General features: G+C 30.4%; 1 protein-coding gene across 1 annotated transcript; it reads left to right on the forward strand.

The window, feature by feature from the left end:
• Positions 1–1,453: 1,453 nt before the first annotated feature.
• Positions 1,454–4,009, forward strand: LOC127091928 (uncharacterized protein At4g00950). The gene is made up of 2 exons (XM_051030672.1): positions 1,454–2,368; positions 3,549–4,009. The coding sequence occupies exons 1-2, from the start codon at positions 1,829–1,831 to the stop codon at positions 3,627–3,629; spliced, it is 621 nt and encodes a 206-aa protein (XP_050886629.1). The 5' UTR covers positions 1,454–1,828; the 3' UTR covers positions 3,630–4,009.
• Positions 4,010–16,698: the final 12,689 nt, after the last annotated feature.

Here is a 16,698-nt window from a genome sequence, read left to right on the forward strand (position 1 = left end):
CCATTCGTCCATTTCTTTTAATGTGAATCTTGTTTCATGACATCTTCTAATTAAATGAAAATTTCTTTTACACTATATGTTTCATTAGATTCAAAGTATCTCACATTTTGATATAGAAAAATGCATGTGCAGATAGATTAGTTTATATATATATATATATATATATATATATATATATATATATATATATATATATATATATATATATATATATATATATATAAATATATATATATATATATATATATTTTGATTATGACATTGGCTGGAATTCACCTCCTATTTGTGCTTTTGATTTTTTTTTAAAGATAGTTTGGATATATCCAACTATATTATTTTTGCTAATTATTTAATGGATTAAATTTTATATCTCATCATTTTTATTTTTATTTTTTATTTTTATTCAATAATTAACTCTAATTAAAAAATTATTAAAAATACATTAAGAAGAGAGCGGAATTACAAGAGTTATTATCACTATGGTCTTTAAATATATAAAAATTAACATTCACATCTATCTCATTGAAATTGCGAAAGATCTAGTTCATAAGAAAATAAGAATAATGTGAGTCTTTCTCTTATAATAAATTAACATAATTCTTAGAGATGATTTTAGTATTAAAGATAAAAATGTGAATGAAAATTTTTAGGATAACCATTGTGTAAAGAAAATATTTTAAAGGATTAAAATTAAAATTTAAAATATTTAAGAGAATCACAATCATATTTATCTCTTAATTTTATGTCTCATTATTTTTTTTATTCAATAATTAACTCTAATTAAAAACAGGTTAAGACTACATTAAAGAACAAGATTACACACTTTAATTTCTTAAATGTAAGAGTTATTATCACTATAGTTTTCAAATGTATAAAAATTACAAACACATTCACAAATATCTCTTTGAAATTGTGAAAGACCTAATCCATACAAAAATTAAAATAACATTGAGTCATCCTCTCAGAAAAAATTAACATACAATCTTTATCAATCTTAGCCATTTTGTAAAACTTAATAATTTTCTATAATATATATAAAAGGAATTTTAAATTTTTGTATAACTTTATTTATTTTTTCCTTCAATTTTTATCTCATTTAAATCATCCTACTTATAACTTTATAATAATATATCAGATTAAAGAAAAAAATGAAATAGAAAAAACAATATAACTGTTTGTTATTAAAAAAAAAATATTACTGTAATCACTACTATATTTAAATAGATTTTAAATGTATCCTTATCACCTTATGTAGAATATGTAGTACAGGAGAAGATTATGTCCAAATAAGGAAAACTTTCCCCTAATTGAACTATTTTAAAACTTATTTATGATTCACCATAAATGATTTTCAAACAATTATATATTTATAAAAAAAAAGTGTTTTTGATATTATTTTTGGATTTATATACAATCAACTACATGTCATATCATACACCCAAAAAAAAAAAAGATAGTATCCTATTTATATCACTTAAATTATGATAATTGTTTTGAAGTACAATATATTCAATGCCGTATGTAAAATAGTTTATATCCCATTCATTACTCTTAAAAAATAAACTTAATTAGTCATTTTGCATCGCATTGCATTGTGGCCGTTGATTGTCCTTATCCTAGATCAAGAAAGAGTCAATGTGGGTCCCAAGGGAAGGACTAATCCGTCATTTCCTTAATTAAAAAACGCGCATGTTCTTTCTTCTCGTGAATTATAGGAGCCTCTCAAAATCCACACACTCTTCACTGTGACCCTTTAAATTCCCTCAAACACAATCCTCTATAAATTAAAACCACGCATCAAAACAAAAGATTCAAAAAAAAAAACATCATGGCTTCAAAAAATAACAATGAATTAATAAGCCACTACAACACACCGCATAAGTTATCTCTTCCACGGCCGTGTTTTTCGTCTGAGGCTCCAACTCCGCCGCCGCGGACGACGGCTATCTCGGTTCCGTTTAAATGGGAGGAAGCACCAGGGAAGCCTAAGCCTAGGCCGAGTGACAGAGGGTCGGAACCGAAAGAAAGAGAGACCAGCGTTGTTAGAGCTTTGGAACTTCCTCCGAGGTTGTTGTTGTCTTTGGAGAGTAGTAACATTAACGCGCCGTCACCGACAACTGTTTTGGAGGGACCTTACGTTGGACGCGCCGCGTCGTTTACGACCTCGTATAGGGATAATAATAATAAGGAGAGTGTGAGTTTTGGGTCTAGTAGGTGGGGTGGGTTGAAGAAAAATAATAGAATTGATCGTGAGGGTAGTTTCGACTTTTCAAGTTGGAGTGTGGATGGTAGTGATAAAGTGAAGATTACAAGGGTTAGGAGAAGAGGAAGCTTCTCAAGCTTCTCACATGGAAGTTCACATTTTTTGGTATGTCTCTTTTCATATTATGAATCCATTTTTTGGCCATGATTTGGAATTTCTCAAAATTGTCTTTAACTCCTTATAAACTAGAAAGTTTTATGGTTGCTTGCTATGAAATCTAACTCATAGTAGTGTGAAAAATGTATAATACTTAGGCAAGAAGATATTTCGTAGATAAAGTTAATGTTCAACTAGGAAAAAATGGATCTTCATGTGAAACTTCACTACCATGTGGGTGGTCCATATAATAGTATTAAAAAAGTTCTTTACACACCTTAAAAAATGATTGGGTAAGTTTTAAATTTAAAAGAACACAAGGTTAAATGTGTTTTAATATAGCAACTTCCAAATTTCTAATGATATCGATACTTTTTTTATTCTAAAGAGTTTTGCGGTGGAAGTCACACGTTAGGAGTATTGTGAAGTGAAAAAATTTCACTACACATAATCAGCATATTAAGTATTTTTACGATATTAACATTGGTTTTGAATTTTTTTTAGGGATGGTTTTGATAATTTATATTATAAAAACTACTATGATATTGGTATTTTTTTAAATTAAAATAATATTTGACCATTATTATTGCTAAGGGTGACAAATGGATATGCTTGCTCCATTTACGTATGCTTTGTTAAAGTTCATTGAGGGTGAAAAATTTTGAATCGGTTAGATTTATCTATATCAGAGAAGAAATGATAGGACGTATCAGAAATTCGGAATCAATTCTAACATCAAATGGTTACGACCCTTACTCAATTGTATTTGTGAAAAATCAAATCGTGAAATATAGAGTTAATTTAATACACTAGGAATTGAAATAAGGTGTCTAATCACATTGTCATATATCAATTGCTAGAAAAAAAAATTTAGACTCACAATATAAAGTTACCAAGATGAAAAAAATTTATATTTGTATATATATATATGAAAAAATAAGTAAGCTCAAGTTAATAAGATAGATAATATATTAAAGAATTTGCAAGATGAATGTAAAAGATTTATACTGTTATGATGTTTGGTGCTAGAAAAGTAGAAATTTCACTAGAATAGATAGATAACTAAAAAGTATTACATTTGTTTTGCTGTGACTTTTAGAGTTTGTTGCGTACTAATATAATTAATTTTGGTTGTTGTGTTAATTAAGTAGCTTATTAAGAAGCAGTTAAATTTATTTTGCAATTGTAGGCAAGCATTTATGGAAGCTTTAAGCAAGTGGTCCCATGGAGGCGCAAGCAAGAAAAGCAACAGAGACCCAACACCCTTTGATGTTTAACTAATCAAACGTTACATTATTAACACTTTCACTTATATTGTATAGTAAACAGGACGAATAAAACATCAATTTAGTTTATAAATTATCACTTTCTATTCATTTTGATCTATCAACTATGGAAACTCGTAAGGATCAAATTGAAAATGAATGATATTTTATAGATCAAATTGATTATTTATTCGCAGCAAGAATAGGTCATAAATTTATAATATTCGGTTTTATAGGACTCGAATATGTTAGAAATGAATTTCAAATATTACATTATATCAATGTGTTACAAATAAAAAATCATAGAAGGAATTGATCACTATCACTATATTGGGTTTGTATGAAATCACTTAATGATATTATTACTCATGTCACAACTTGGCTACTTTATTAATCTTTTTACCATAATGTTTGTTAAGATAACTTGTGATGTAAGGTAAAGAAAGACAATGAATAGAGATGAATAAATTAAGAGAATATAAATTGATTCGGTTGAGAAGTGATTTTTATTGAATGAATGTCAACTCAATCGAATGATTGACCTTTTTTTTATATACAATTGAAATCTAACGAGTAACTTACTTCTTATGAATAATATTCACAATACTCTTTTTAACTAGTTTTTTCAATGGCGGGTAAATATGTATAAAGATTGCAATTCAGTTTTGTTGGACTCAACTTCTAAGTTATTCTTATTCACTTGGTTTCTTAAAAAAATGATATTTTCTCTATGTTTACTCATACCATACACCATTGGATCATTAGTCCAATCAATTTATGATTTGTTATCACCGAAGTTTAATTTGCATAGCTTCCGTTATCTTCAACTCTATCAATAACATTTTCATCCAAAGTGTTTGACATATGGCATGTGAGGTTGTTACATACTTTTCTTCACATGATAATTTGGTTATTATCCCTTACTTCTTTGAGCTCCGTGAGATTGTCGTTGCTCTAATCATGGACATGTATCATCAGAGACGGAGTCTGAAATTTTAAGTAGTGGGGGCATCATATATTAATATGAATATGTAACCTATGATATATTTATCATTTATTTTTTTAAAGCAGAAATATTATCGTATTTAATTTTTATAAGATATTTTTTGATAAAATGTTTAATAACTTTCTCAATTTTTTTATTTGTATAATTTTTTAATTTTATTATCAATAAAAATATTTATCTATTCATATCTACATATAAGTAATTAATGATGGACAGTTGTTTGCAATCTTTTGTAATGATATTTTAGTGTTAAAATCAAAATATATAAAACAATTTTTAATTTTAATAAAAATATTGTGAAAAATTGTTTTAAAATTAAGCACAAAATAAATTTGATTATATTTTAGTTGAATATATTTTAGTTTTAAAATAAACATTTAAAATCAAAAACTCACAAACATCTTAAAGAGGACCATAAATAACAATGTATTCATAAGGATGATATTTTAGACAATAAATATCTTTCAATTAATTAATATATTCATGAGGATGATATCTTAAAGAGGACCATAAATATATTTTAATTAATTAATATATTATGCCATTTTAGACAAATATTATTTATTAATTACTAAATAAATGTATAAGGATGATATTCAATTTTTTTAAAATATAGTGGGGGCACATACCCCATTCCCACCCACTTGTCTCCGTCCCTGTGTATCATGATGTACTCTTTCTATCATCTTGATCTTTTCTCCGATCTGTATCAAAAGTAGTCATATGACAATGCCTTCTGATTAGTGCTATGTTGTAGGCTTCTATAGGAACACTTTGACAAACATTTGATCTTGTATTAGATAGATATCTCAGTTAGCTAGTGAGTTAATGACCTGCTTGTATATTGTTGCATCTACAATCTTATAATGTATATTCTTCAATTTTATGCATATTTTTGTAATAGTGGTTGCAGGATTGCAATTTCTTATTTTAAATTTCATTAAGATGGCTTATGCATTTTTCTTATGATGCAAGAAACCTTTCATATTCACAAACTACATTCCTATGAAGTAAGCAAAGTTCTCCAAGTTACACATTTCTAACTCATTCTTCATGCTAGTTTTAAATTTTGTCAATTCAACTTCATTTGATAATGTGACCAAAAGATCATCCCCATATAGTTAGTATGATGCGGTCATGCTTATTTCAATTTTTACATGTACTCTATGTTCTAATATGCATTTGTTGAAACTTATCTTGAAGAGAAAATTGCCAATTCTTTTGTTCCATGTTATAGATCTTTACTTCAATTCATACATAACTTTTCTCATAATGTATACTTTTTCTTATTTCCCTTTGAACTTAAGGCCTAGTGGTTGTTTGGCATATATTTCTGCTCTAGTGGTCCATTAAGGAAAGTGGACTTTACATTAGACTAATGCATATTTCATCCTTTGTATGTTGCAATAACAAACACTATTATTATAGTTTCAGCCTTGCAAATAGTGCATACACCTCATTGAAATCAATTTCAAGCCTTTGAAGGAATCCTTTTGCAACTGGTCTTGTATTGTACTTAATTATCACACAAATTGGTCTAAGGTTAAACTTATAGACCCATTTCACATATATGGCTTTCTATCTTGAGTTATTTACCAGCTCCCATGTTTGATTCTTATCAATTGACTTAAGTTGATCTTAATTGGTTACGATTCAACCATTATGACTTTTTCTATCAGCTCACGATCTTTATCTAATAATTAATTAGAGAATCTCTCATAGTCGGTTTACTTAACTGATTGAGTTGTTGCTCTAGGTATCCTCCTCACATTTTATTCTTGTGCAAATTCCTTTACACTATTACAAATAATATATTTTATGACAACACTTTCACCTCACCCAACAGAAAACCGATGTATAATTCCAGGACGTGCCATGATTTATTTTATTTTAAAAATAATAATATTTATTCCCTCAGATATTGAATATAACTGAGGGAAAAAGTAATTCATGACATGCTTTGAATTCCAACAAAAGTAGTTTAAGTGTTATTTCTTTTTATTTAATCTTTTTATTTGTTAATTAGTTGATATGCTCCTTCGGTTTCTTTAATAATTGAGGGGGTTAGATTTTACTATAAAAGCACTCGTTAATTAAGTTTTACTCTAAACCTAGTCGCTTCAATCTCGTATACATCATTCTTTGGGATGAATTGCAAACATGAATTTTTTTTCAAGGTTCTATGTTATATGTTGTTCTTCTAACACCAACATTTATTGTAAACAATGCAATTTAATATTTAGTGTAAACAATTTAATTTGTATAAGAAAATCTTTTTCCCTTAGTTTTTGACAAAAAGCGAGAGGTATGTGGCAATAGTTTTGCAAATATAAATATGTTGATGTTGGAGATCGAACTCATGACCATTTCAACTATCCCCTCGGTTATTCTGAAACTGAGGTGTATAGTGGAGAATTTTTATGACGCCCTTCGTTACCTCACTTGTGTAACTGAGATTATATCCTCTTCGTGCCCGAGGTGAGATGGGTTATTTGTAGTAGTGTTACTTGACCTTCTTGTAAAGAAGTTTCGATATTGCTTGAGTTTTCATCATTCTACATTGGATTCCTTGAAACTTTCATCCAGTTACATATCTTTTTATCACCACCTTACTCTTAGTAGGTGAGAATAATCTGTATGCACTTGTTGAGATATAGATATAAAAATTATAGCTTGACTTCTATCATCTTACTTTCTTCTTATATGTTCAGGTAAATGTGTGAAGCAAAGTGACCTAAAGATTCTGAAATGACCAATACTTGGCACAAGGCCAACCCATGTTTCATATGGTGTCTTTTCTCATTAGCTTCTTTATTTGACATTTGTTGATTATATATACATAACAGTGAATGCTGATTCTCCTCAAAAGTTGTCTGGCATTTTCTTAGCATGTTGAACCCTTCCTCATAGACGAGCCTCTGAAGCCAATAATGATTGTCTTCCTTCATCACCGCCTCATCAGGAGAAAAATGACTTTCGGATCTCGAAAAATACAATCCTACGCAAAGCGCTCACCGAAAAAAATTGATGTTTGAACAGAGTCGCCATCGAAATTTATTTATTCCAAAAGTAAAGAGGAAATATCGATAAAACCCTTTAAATAAATATAAGATGGTTGTCGCAACCAAATTCTGGTTCGATAGTGAATTACGCAAAGGGAAAGTATTAACATCCCTCACGTCTGTTGTACTCAATGAGAATCTTTAGTTGGATTTGCAATTGAATGTTAGTTATCGTTAATCGTCTTCTTCGAGTGGTAAAAGATTAATGAGAAAAAAGAAAGGGATCACAAAAAGTTTTCTTATTAATATGCCTGAAGAGATTGCGGGTCTTGCTCCTACGTATCTCCAGGTTAAATGGAGAACTCAAGCTACATAGTTATTGGTAGCAAATATTTGCGAGTTAGTCGATTTTAGCGAAAATTTCTCAAGTCGCATTCGAACGAAAAATATGGTTTCCTAAAACATGAGTAATTGAACATTTGCATCACTTCAAGAATGGATGACTTAATCTAGGTCAACACTGATTTATGCCATCATCACATTTGAGTGGAAAATGTTCAATATTCTCATGGGGAAGCGTTATTTGCATAGTCACAGAATGGACATGAGTGTCTTCAATTTTTTGAAAAGGTTTTAAACATTTACAAGTGTTTTAAGTGAAAGACGAACACTCGGGCTTGCAAACTATTACAACTTGGGCCTAGAGTTTGAGACTATGACTGGATCTTTCACCTAGGTAGTCTTTTTCTTTCGAGTTATTGCAAAAAGGAGACACGTTTGTATTTTAGTGAAAGACTTACAAGCGATTACCATTTGGGCCTAATACTTGGGGCTATGACTGGACCTTTTACCCAAGTATACCTTTTCTTTGAGTTTGATTATGAAAAGTGCTTGATATTGAGTCAATCGTTTGATTTGTGTTTCAGAGTGAATTGTGAAAATTGTTTTGAAATGGTTTGAAATTGATGAGGGAGTGACGAAATGCTTTGAAAATTACTTGATGCTGATCAAGCATTTTATTTTAAAGAGATTGATTTTTAATCGCCGCTTATTTTCTTGTATTAACAATCATGCGTTAGTTAAAGAAACAAAAAGTAAACTAAAGAAATAAAAATAAAAGGGAAAGGAACACTATCAATACAAGAGTTGATCAAAGCTAAAGAAAATATAACGAATAAAAGAAATAATAAAAGGGAGAGGGATACATTATCAATACATAATGTGTGAGCAATTAAAGAAAATAAAAGAAAATACAAAAAATAAAATAAATAAAGCATAAAAAAATAATAAAAAGGATGGGGATGCACTATCAACACATGAGTAAGAATAAATAGCATAAAAATAGAGGGAGATGCATTATCAATACAAGAGTAAAATAAAACAAATAAAGCATAAAAAAATGATTTAAAAAAATGTAATTAATTACTTAATTGAATAAAGTAAAAATATTTTTTGGGTTTTTTAATATATGAGCAATTGACACTAACAAGTCCATGACAAAAACAATAAAATCGCGATCATAAAATAAAATGATAAAATATTTAAGAAAAACAACAAAAAAGAAATAAAATGGAAAAGGGGTGATGGATCAAACAACATGCAAATAGCACAAGAAAATGATGGCAGAAGTCTAAATGGGCGATGAGCCCACCAACCACTAAACTAAAAATCTAGGAAAAAAGACAAAGATTGAGCATGATGAAACGGATGATCAGGATTTAATATGAGTTTGTCTTCAAGAACAATGACATCATTCATCCTTATTTTTGGCAATAACTTGTTCAATTTTTTATAGAACTAAGTAAATGAATAATGAATTCATGTACTCGATCTCACGAACATTATGGAAAGCTTAGAAATAAAAATTACGTCACAAAAAAAAACACAAATTAAATCACATTTAATCATTTTTGTCATAGAGGTTCAAGAACACTTTAAAATATTGATTTTGAATCAATGAAGTTTCCATGTAATATGACGATGATTAAGATACTAATTAAGTGTAGTAGGAATAATAATGCAAAGAAAATTAAATAAACAATAAACATTAAAAGCATATTTAAATAAAGAAAAATAAAAATTGACTTGAAAATCGAAGAAAAATTTGTGTAAGGTTTTGAATTATTCTTGTGAGTAATTCTTAGTGAGATTTGTGAATGATAATAGTTTTATTTATAGGCTCTAAAAATGGTAGTTTAGGAATTACGAAAAAGAGATGAAAATGATGTGATTGCCTTCTAGAAACTTAATTAATTAAATAGTGAATTATGATGTAATATTTGCATGGAATACTAATGTAATATATAAGAGATATTTTGGGACTTCTAGAAATATTGATTTTTATTTTATGATGCCTGAAAATGATAAATAAAATTCAAATGGATATTATGATGATAAATCAAATGATCATGAATTTATTCTTTTTTTATTAAAAAAATACATAATAAAAAAAATGCAAATTTAGTCAAATTCTTTAATATGTGAAATGTTGACTCTCGATTGACTTTTATTATGATGTATGATAATGATCAATGATGCACAAATTTTTAGTCAAATTTCACAATACGTGAAATGTTGACTTTTGGTTAACATTATTTGATGATAGAAATGCATATGGATAAAAAATACAAAACTTGACAAATTGGCATGTATCAAATGAATTAAAAAAACTAACAAAATTGGGATATGACAGTTATCCCTATTTAATTAGCTTGAACCCGAGGATATGAAGAAGGTCAATCTTCATATGATAGTGGTAAGAGATAGTTAAATACCAAAAGACCCAAATTTTATCCCTTGATGATATGAAATGATATGAGATGCTATGCATTTATGAATGATCCTTTTTGTTTTTATTGGGAATATGATATGAGAAACAAACTCAGTGGGAATATGGAAACGACTTGTAATGGAAACTTTTATTTGGGACTGAATGAAGCAAGGTGAAAAGACTTGCTAGAGAAAAACATGATATGATATGGAGATCTATCAGAATGACAAGGAAAATCCAACAAACATGGAATATAAGGGACAAACCCTAAAAAGATATTAGGGACATCCAGAAAAGAATTGGATGCAAAAGAAATTAATCTGAAGATACATTGGAGGCATTCAAGAAAGAATTGAATGTAACAAACCCTGGGGAACACATCGAAAACATCCAGAAAATCAATGGAGACATCACTAGGGAAAAGGAAACAATTTGAAGATACATCAGAGACATTTAAGAAATAATTAAATGTAGCAATTCTGGAAAGTACATTAGGAACATATAGAAAAGCATTGGATGGAAAAGGAATTCAAATGGAAGATACGTTAGAGCCATTTTGAAAAGCATTGAATGTGATACCTCTAGAAAATAAGTCTGAAACATCTAGAAAAACATTGAATTAAAAAGTCCAAACTGAAGATACATCAGAGCCATTCAGAAAAGCATTGAATGTGATAACTCTGGAAAATACATTAAAACATCCAGAAAAGTATTGGATGGAAAATGAGTCCAAACTCTGGAGAAACATCAGAGACATTCAGAAAATAATTGAATGGAAAGGAAACCCTTTCTGACAAGATGTCAGAGACATTTAGAAAGGCATTGAATGTAAAAGGAGACATAAATCCTGGAAATATGTCAGAGACATCCAGAAAAGCATTGGATGGTGAAGAAAATAGACTCGAGGACGTCCAGAAAAGCATTGGATATGTATGTTATCCAAACTCAGAAATATATTGCACGCATCTAGAAAAGCATTGGATGAAAGGGGAACAAACTCGAAGGCATCCAGAAAAGAAGTGGATAAAATTGTTAACCAAACTAAGAGATACATTGAAGACATCCATAAAAACATTGGATGAAAAGAAATTATTCTGAAGATACATCTGAAACATAAAAAAAAACGTTGAATGTACGGGAACAAATTCTGGAAGAAGATCAGAACAACAAAGACATATCCGGAAAAACACTGTATAATCATAAAAAAGGATTATGGGAAAACATCAGAACAACAAACATATCTGGAAGAACATCCGATAATTTCTGGAAATACATCAGAATGATACACATATTTGGAAAAACATTTGATAAACACGGAAAGGTTATGGAAAACATCAGAACAACAAACATATCTAAAAGAACATCTAATAGGTACATAAAGGTTTTGGAAAATCATCAAAACAACAAGACATATCCGGAAAATCATCAGATGGGTCTTGGAAATACATAAGAACAACAAATATATCCGGAAGAACACCGGATAGGCACAAAATGATTTTGGGAAAACAACATAACGACAAACATATTCGAAAGAACATCATATAAGTTCTGGAAATACATCAGAATGATAAACACATCCAGAAGAACATAGGATAAGTAAAGACAAATTGAACATGAACAGATAAATATCTTCTTTTTGTAGGTGCCAATGAGGTTGGACTTTTACCATATGGTAAGATGTTAATGACAACATGATATCGCAAAATGCAAATGAGCATGAAATACTCTTCGAGTTATGCATGACATTGAATCTTGCAAGATATATGCTAGTGCATGCAATGCAAATGCTTATGATAAACTAGGTTAGAATTTCTGTGAGGTAAGGTTGGAACTTTGACTCCACAACACGGGGAACTCTGCCAACTCCACATTCGAAAGATTTTTTGAACACACTTCTATCATACTTATCAATATTATCAAGTTGATGATCCCTTTGAGAAGGACTGATGAGCTTTGCTTGGGGATTTCTTGAAGTAGACTGCCCCAAATTGAATGATTCTTGAAATGACTGCTTTACTGTGCGCTTAAAATGATTGCCCTAGCATGAGTCTTGAAGAGATTTTCTCTTTGTTAATCAATTCCTAGTACGGTTTTCCCTGATGGACGGATTTTGAACTGATTTTCTTTGAACAACAGGATTTTGACTGTGATATTCCCCTGATAGGATCACTGATCGAGTTTCTCAATTGTTTGAACTTCCTTGATGACGAGTGCTTACTTGCAAAACAAATTATTCGTTCAAAAATTGTAATTTTAACGAAATGCTCATGCAATTTTTGAAATCAAAACCATTATTAGAGTGATATTATTGAGGTACATCAAAGGGATCATTGGTCAAAACACAATATTGGTTTAAACATTCAAAGTGAAAGATAATGTGAATATATGATACTAAAATAAATGATTTACACAACCTTGTTCTTGTTGTAGTATGCTTTCAAAATAAACCTAGCTTCAGTTAGGTCTTTTGAGGGTTATAATGTGGTCTAGTTCATGGTTTTCGAAACAAAGGATATAAAGTTGAAAATTTAATTTTAACCCAACCCATTCTCCATGATGATCTCCAGTCCTATGTTCAATTAATTCAACCTATGCATTCAGGATCCAAGATATTTTGAGTTGCACTGATGATGATGGCTCAAAGGCCAAAGGGATTTTTGACACGACGATCACTTCTCCCTTTTTGATAGTCACAACATATTGTTTTTAGTCAAGAATTTTGGTGACCCTTTTGATTTTGATATGATGGTCACCTCATTCTTTCTCTGCTGAGGTTTTTATTGACCTCTTTTGGTTGATGATTTTAGTTATCCCTAATTTTTGTATGGCATGCTTCTTTGATTTTTTTCAATCCACCGGGATGCCCTAATTTTTTCCTAAATCAACCTTTTAGGTTTTGACTTAGCGAGCTTTCTCTTTTTAATCTGGAAAGATAGTGACTGCCTTGATTGATGAGAACAACCATTGTCATTTCATGGCTTCTCCGACACTTCTTTGACATGTGTGAAGGAAAGCTCGTGCTATAAATTTTTATTGAAAAGTGTACGAAATGGTTCTCTTGAACTTGAATGCACATCCAAATTAACTAAGAACTACCATGCCCTAAGTTAAGATTACGGGTATTTTCATACAGACAGAAACACCAACTTCTAGGCTCAAACGGGTTAACTAGAGATTAACTTCGTTATTTCTCCAGTGTTTGGGAATTGAAACAATGCCTTACCTTGTCAGCAAAGTTTTATTTGAAAGCTTACCGCCCAACAACTTGGGTATTTCTTTTCGTCATTCTCCTTCTGATCTTTGCTTAAACAAATGTGTGATAAAGAAAGATGAATGGGAGAAACCTTGATATATTTTGCAATTTTGAAAAAGGAAAACATAAATATGCGTAAATATGAATACAAATGGATTGATTCAAAATATGCAACACTCATTTCATTAATATGAAACAAACTAATTGAGTAAGGAGAAGTGGTAAGAAACAAAGTTATACAAGTAGCAAGAAGGTATAGATTTCTTTGAAACCCTTGCGCCAGTTGCAAGGTTAGAAGCAATCAAACTTCTTCTCTCTTATGCTATTAATCATGATATTGTTTTATATCAAATGGATGTCAAGAGTGATTTCTTAGATGGAGTCATTTATGAAGAAGTGTATGTCAAACAACCTCCTAGATTTGAGGATTCAGTCCACCCATATTTTGTTTTTAAAGTCAAGAAAACACTTTTGAAGATGGCAAGAAACACAAGAAAGGGGGGGGGGGGGGGTTCGAATTGGGTTTCTAAAAATGAAAGCTTTTTTAAAACCAACACAATCAAACAATAAGATGAACAAGAAAAATAACACTATTATTTTTATTCTGGTTCGCTATTAGTAAAGCTACCTCCAGTCCACCTGCCAAGGTGATTTGCCTTCTCAACAAGGACTTAATCCATTATAACCGAAACTGATTATAGACACCACAAAGACAACCCGCCTTTGTCTTCTTGAGTCTATCTGACTAAAACCTACTCACTCAAGGAATACACTCAAACAAATGAGGTTTACAAGAATGTGTTTACAAAATTGCTTCTAAGAAAGCAGATTAACACAAGTTTAATACAATGAAGTTCTCACACAATAACGAACAAAAGCTCTATGTGTGTTTACAAAAAACTATACACAAATAATATCAAGTTCAACAAAAGCGTTGTGTAATAGCGTAGTGAATATCAACGTGAATTATCTTAACAATTAGCTATTTGTCCAATCTTACAAGTCTCCTTTATATAGGTAGTTAAAAGATTCATTGAATGGTAGAATTGGAATAGCAAAATGCAACTGTCTCTTTTATAACAGTTTGCATATTGGGAGGAAAAATGGTACAATAGTAATGTCCTTAACCTACAAAATCAGCGTAGTGAAAGGGTATTCTTGTATTATGTACTATTTTCCTGACGCAAAACCTTTTGATCTTATCTTCTAATCTTCAGAGGCTTTTGAATAAATGATGTTGAAGCATGCTTAGAAGGATCAAGAGGCTAGTTGAGAGAATCCTCAGAACCTCGGTCTTCAGAGTCTTGACACAGCTCCTCATAGCCTGGTATTTAGAGTCTCCAGATCTTGTTCTTTAGAGTCTTCAGAACTTGAGAGTGCAAAATCTTGAAGGCTTGACAATCCTTCAGAGGCTCTTCAATCAGAGTCGCAGTCAGAAACTTTAGTACAAACGTTCATCAAAACCGTTGTCTAAGAGCATTATAGAACTTGGCAACATCTTGTAAAGCACTTTGTATCTCTTTAGAGTCAGAGTGTGTTGAGTCCAAAATCTGATGACGTCGTGCGTCAATTCTTCATAGTCAGAACTTGTTAGCAAAAGCTACACACTAGACAAAAACTATTAGGGTACAAAATTATTCTCTAAGAAATAATGCATTGTTATCATCGAAACTAAAGAGCAGATACAAAACCAAATCTTGTTCTTACAATCTCCCCCTTTTTTATGATGACAAAACCATGTATTTTGATGAAATTTTTTTACTTTGTTTAATCACATAAAAATATTAGAGTGAGGTTTGTAAGTTCCCCCTGAATTTTATACTGATAAAAATTATTTTTCAACTTAGAATATCAGAGTTAGGTTTGCAAGCCCCCCCCCCCCCCCCCCCCCCCTGAATTTAAGGCTTAAAATAATCTTAACATATATAAAAATCTTAATCAGCATGAAAGAAATAACTTCCCATAAGGCATAAGACTAGTTACTATGGATGTAGTAACTTCCCAGAATGAAAAAGTTTTGGTACAAAAGTATTTCATTTCAGAAATAGCTTTGCTTGAGTGTTAGAAAGTCTGGTCATCAGCCTCGTCACAGAGTATGATTTTTCAGAGCTTTCATATACCTGGTTGTATGTATGCCTGGTTGATATAAGAACTTGTATACACTTGGTTCAGAACTTCGCCTGGTTCAAAACTTTTATACGGCTGGTTCAATACACATCTGGTTCACTTGAACTGAGTTCAGAACATGTATGTCTGGTTAACTGCAAACTGCCTAGTTAACTATTCAGAACATATGCATGGTTCATTTAAACTCTAATTAGCTTGGTTAATGCCTTAAAACCTGAAACACTTGGTTAACATGATGAACTTATTCAAAGTTTCCAAAAAAAGTTACCAATGTCATAAATAATGTTAAAGACATGTTTGGATTTCATAATTGGAGTTAGGTATATCAAAATCAATCATTCTTCTCCCCCTTTGTCATCATTAAAAAAAATAAAGACAAAGAATACCAAAAAAAATTCATTTCATAAAAATTAATCCAACTACAAAAATGAAAAATACTAAAAACAAAGAAAACACAAAGTTTTTAAAACAAGGGGTTAAGAAGGGGTGGAGGTCTTCATAAAATACTAACAACTCTGCCTTGCTTTATTTGCACCTCCTTTTTATAAAAGACTAACAACTCATCTAGTTGATTAGAATAATAATTTTATTTGATGAGAAAAATTAAATCCACTATTTTAAAGGATTTAATTAGAGTTTTCCGATCATATCAACTTTAAAATAGTGTTCTACCTTAAATATCAAGAACCCTTGATAAAACCTCCATTTAAAGGGAACACTAATACATTATGGTGTGTCCTTTTCTACATATTATTAGATATGAGAGTTGGTTAAAACAATGAGGTAGATATATCCACCACAGACGTATCTATTCAACCTACTATGCGGTTAGTTGATCATGGATCATAAATGTTGAGATCACCCTTAACTAAATCCCTTGCTTTGATCACCATCGTTGATGTGCCATCACCGATTA

This window comes from Lathyrus oleraceus, chromosome 6 (assembly GCF_024323335.1).
Source record: "Lathyrus oleraceus cultivar Zhongwan6 chromosome 6, CAAS_Psat_ZW6_1.0, whole genome shotgun sequence".
Taxonomy (NCBI): domain Eukaryota; kingdom Viridiplantae; phylum Streptophyta; class Magnoliopsida; order Fabales; family Fabaceae; genus Lathyrus; species Lathyrus oleraceus.

Bases quoted from the DNA above. Each gene is read 5' to 3' on its own strand.
- LOC127091928 (XM_051030672.1), top strand. From the start codon at position 1,829: ATGGCTTCAAAAAATAACAATGAATTAATAAGCCACTACAACACACCG. The intron at 2,369-3,548 runs GTATGTCTCTTT...TTGCAATTGTAG, and splicing joins ATGGAAGTTCACATTTTTTG to GCAAGCATTTATGGAAGCTT.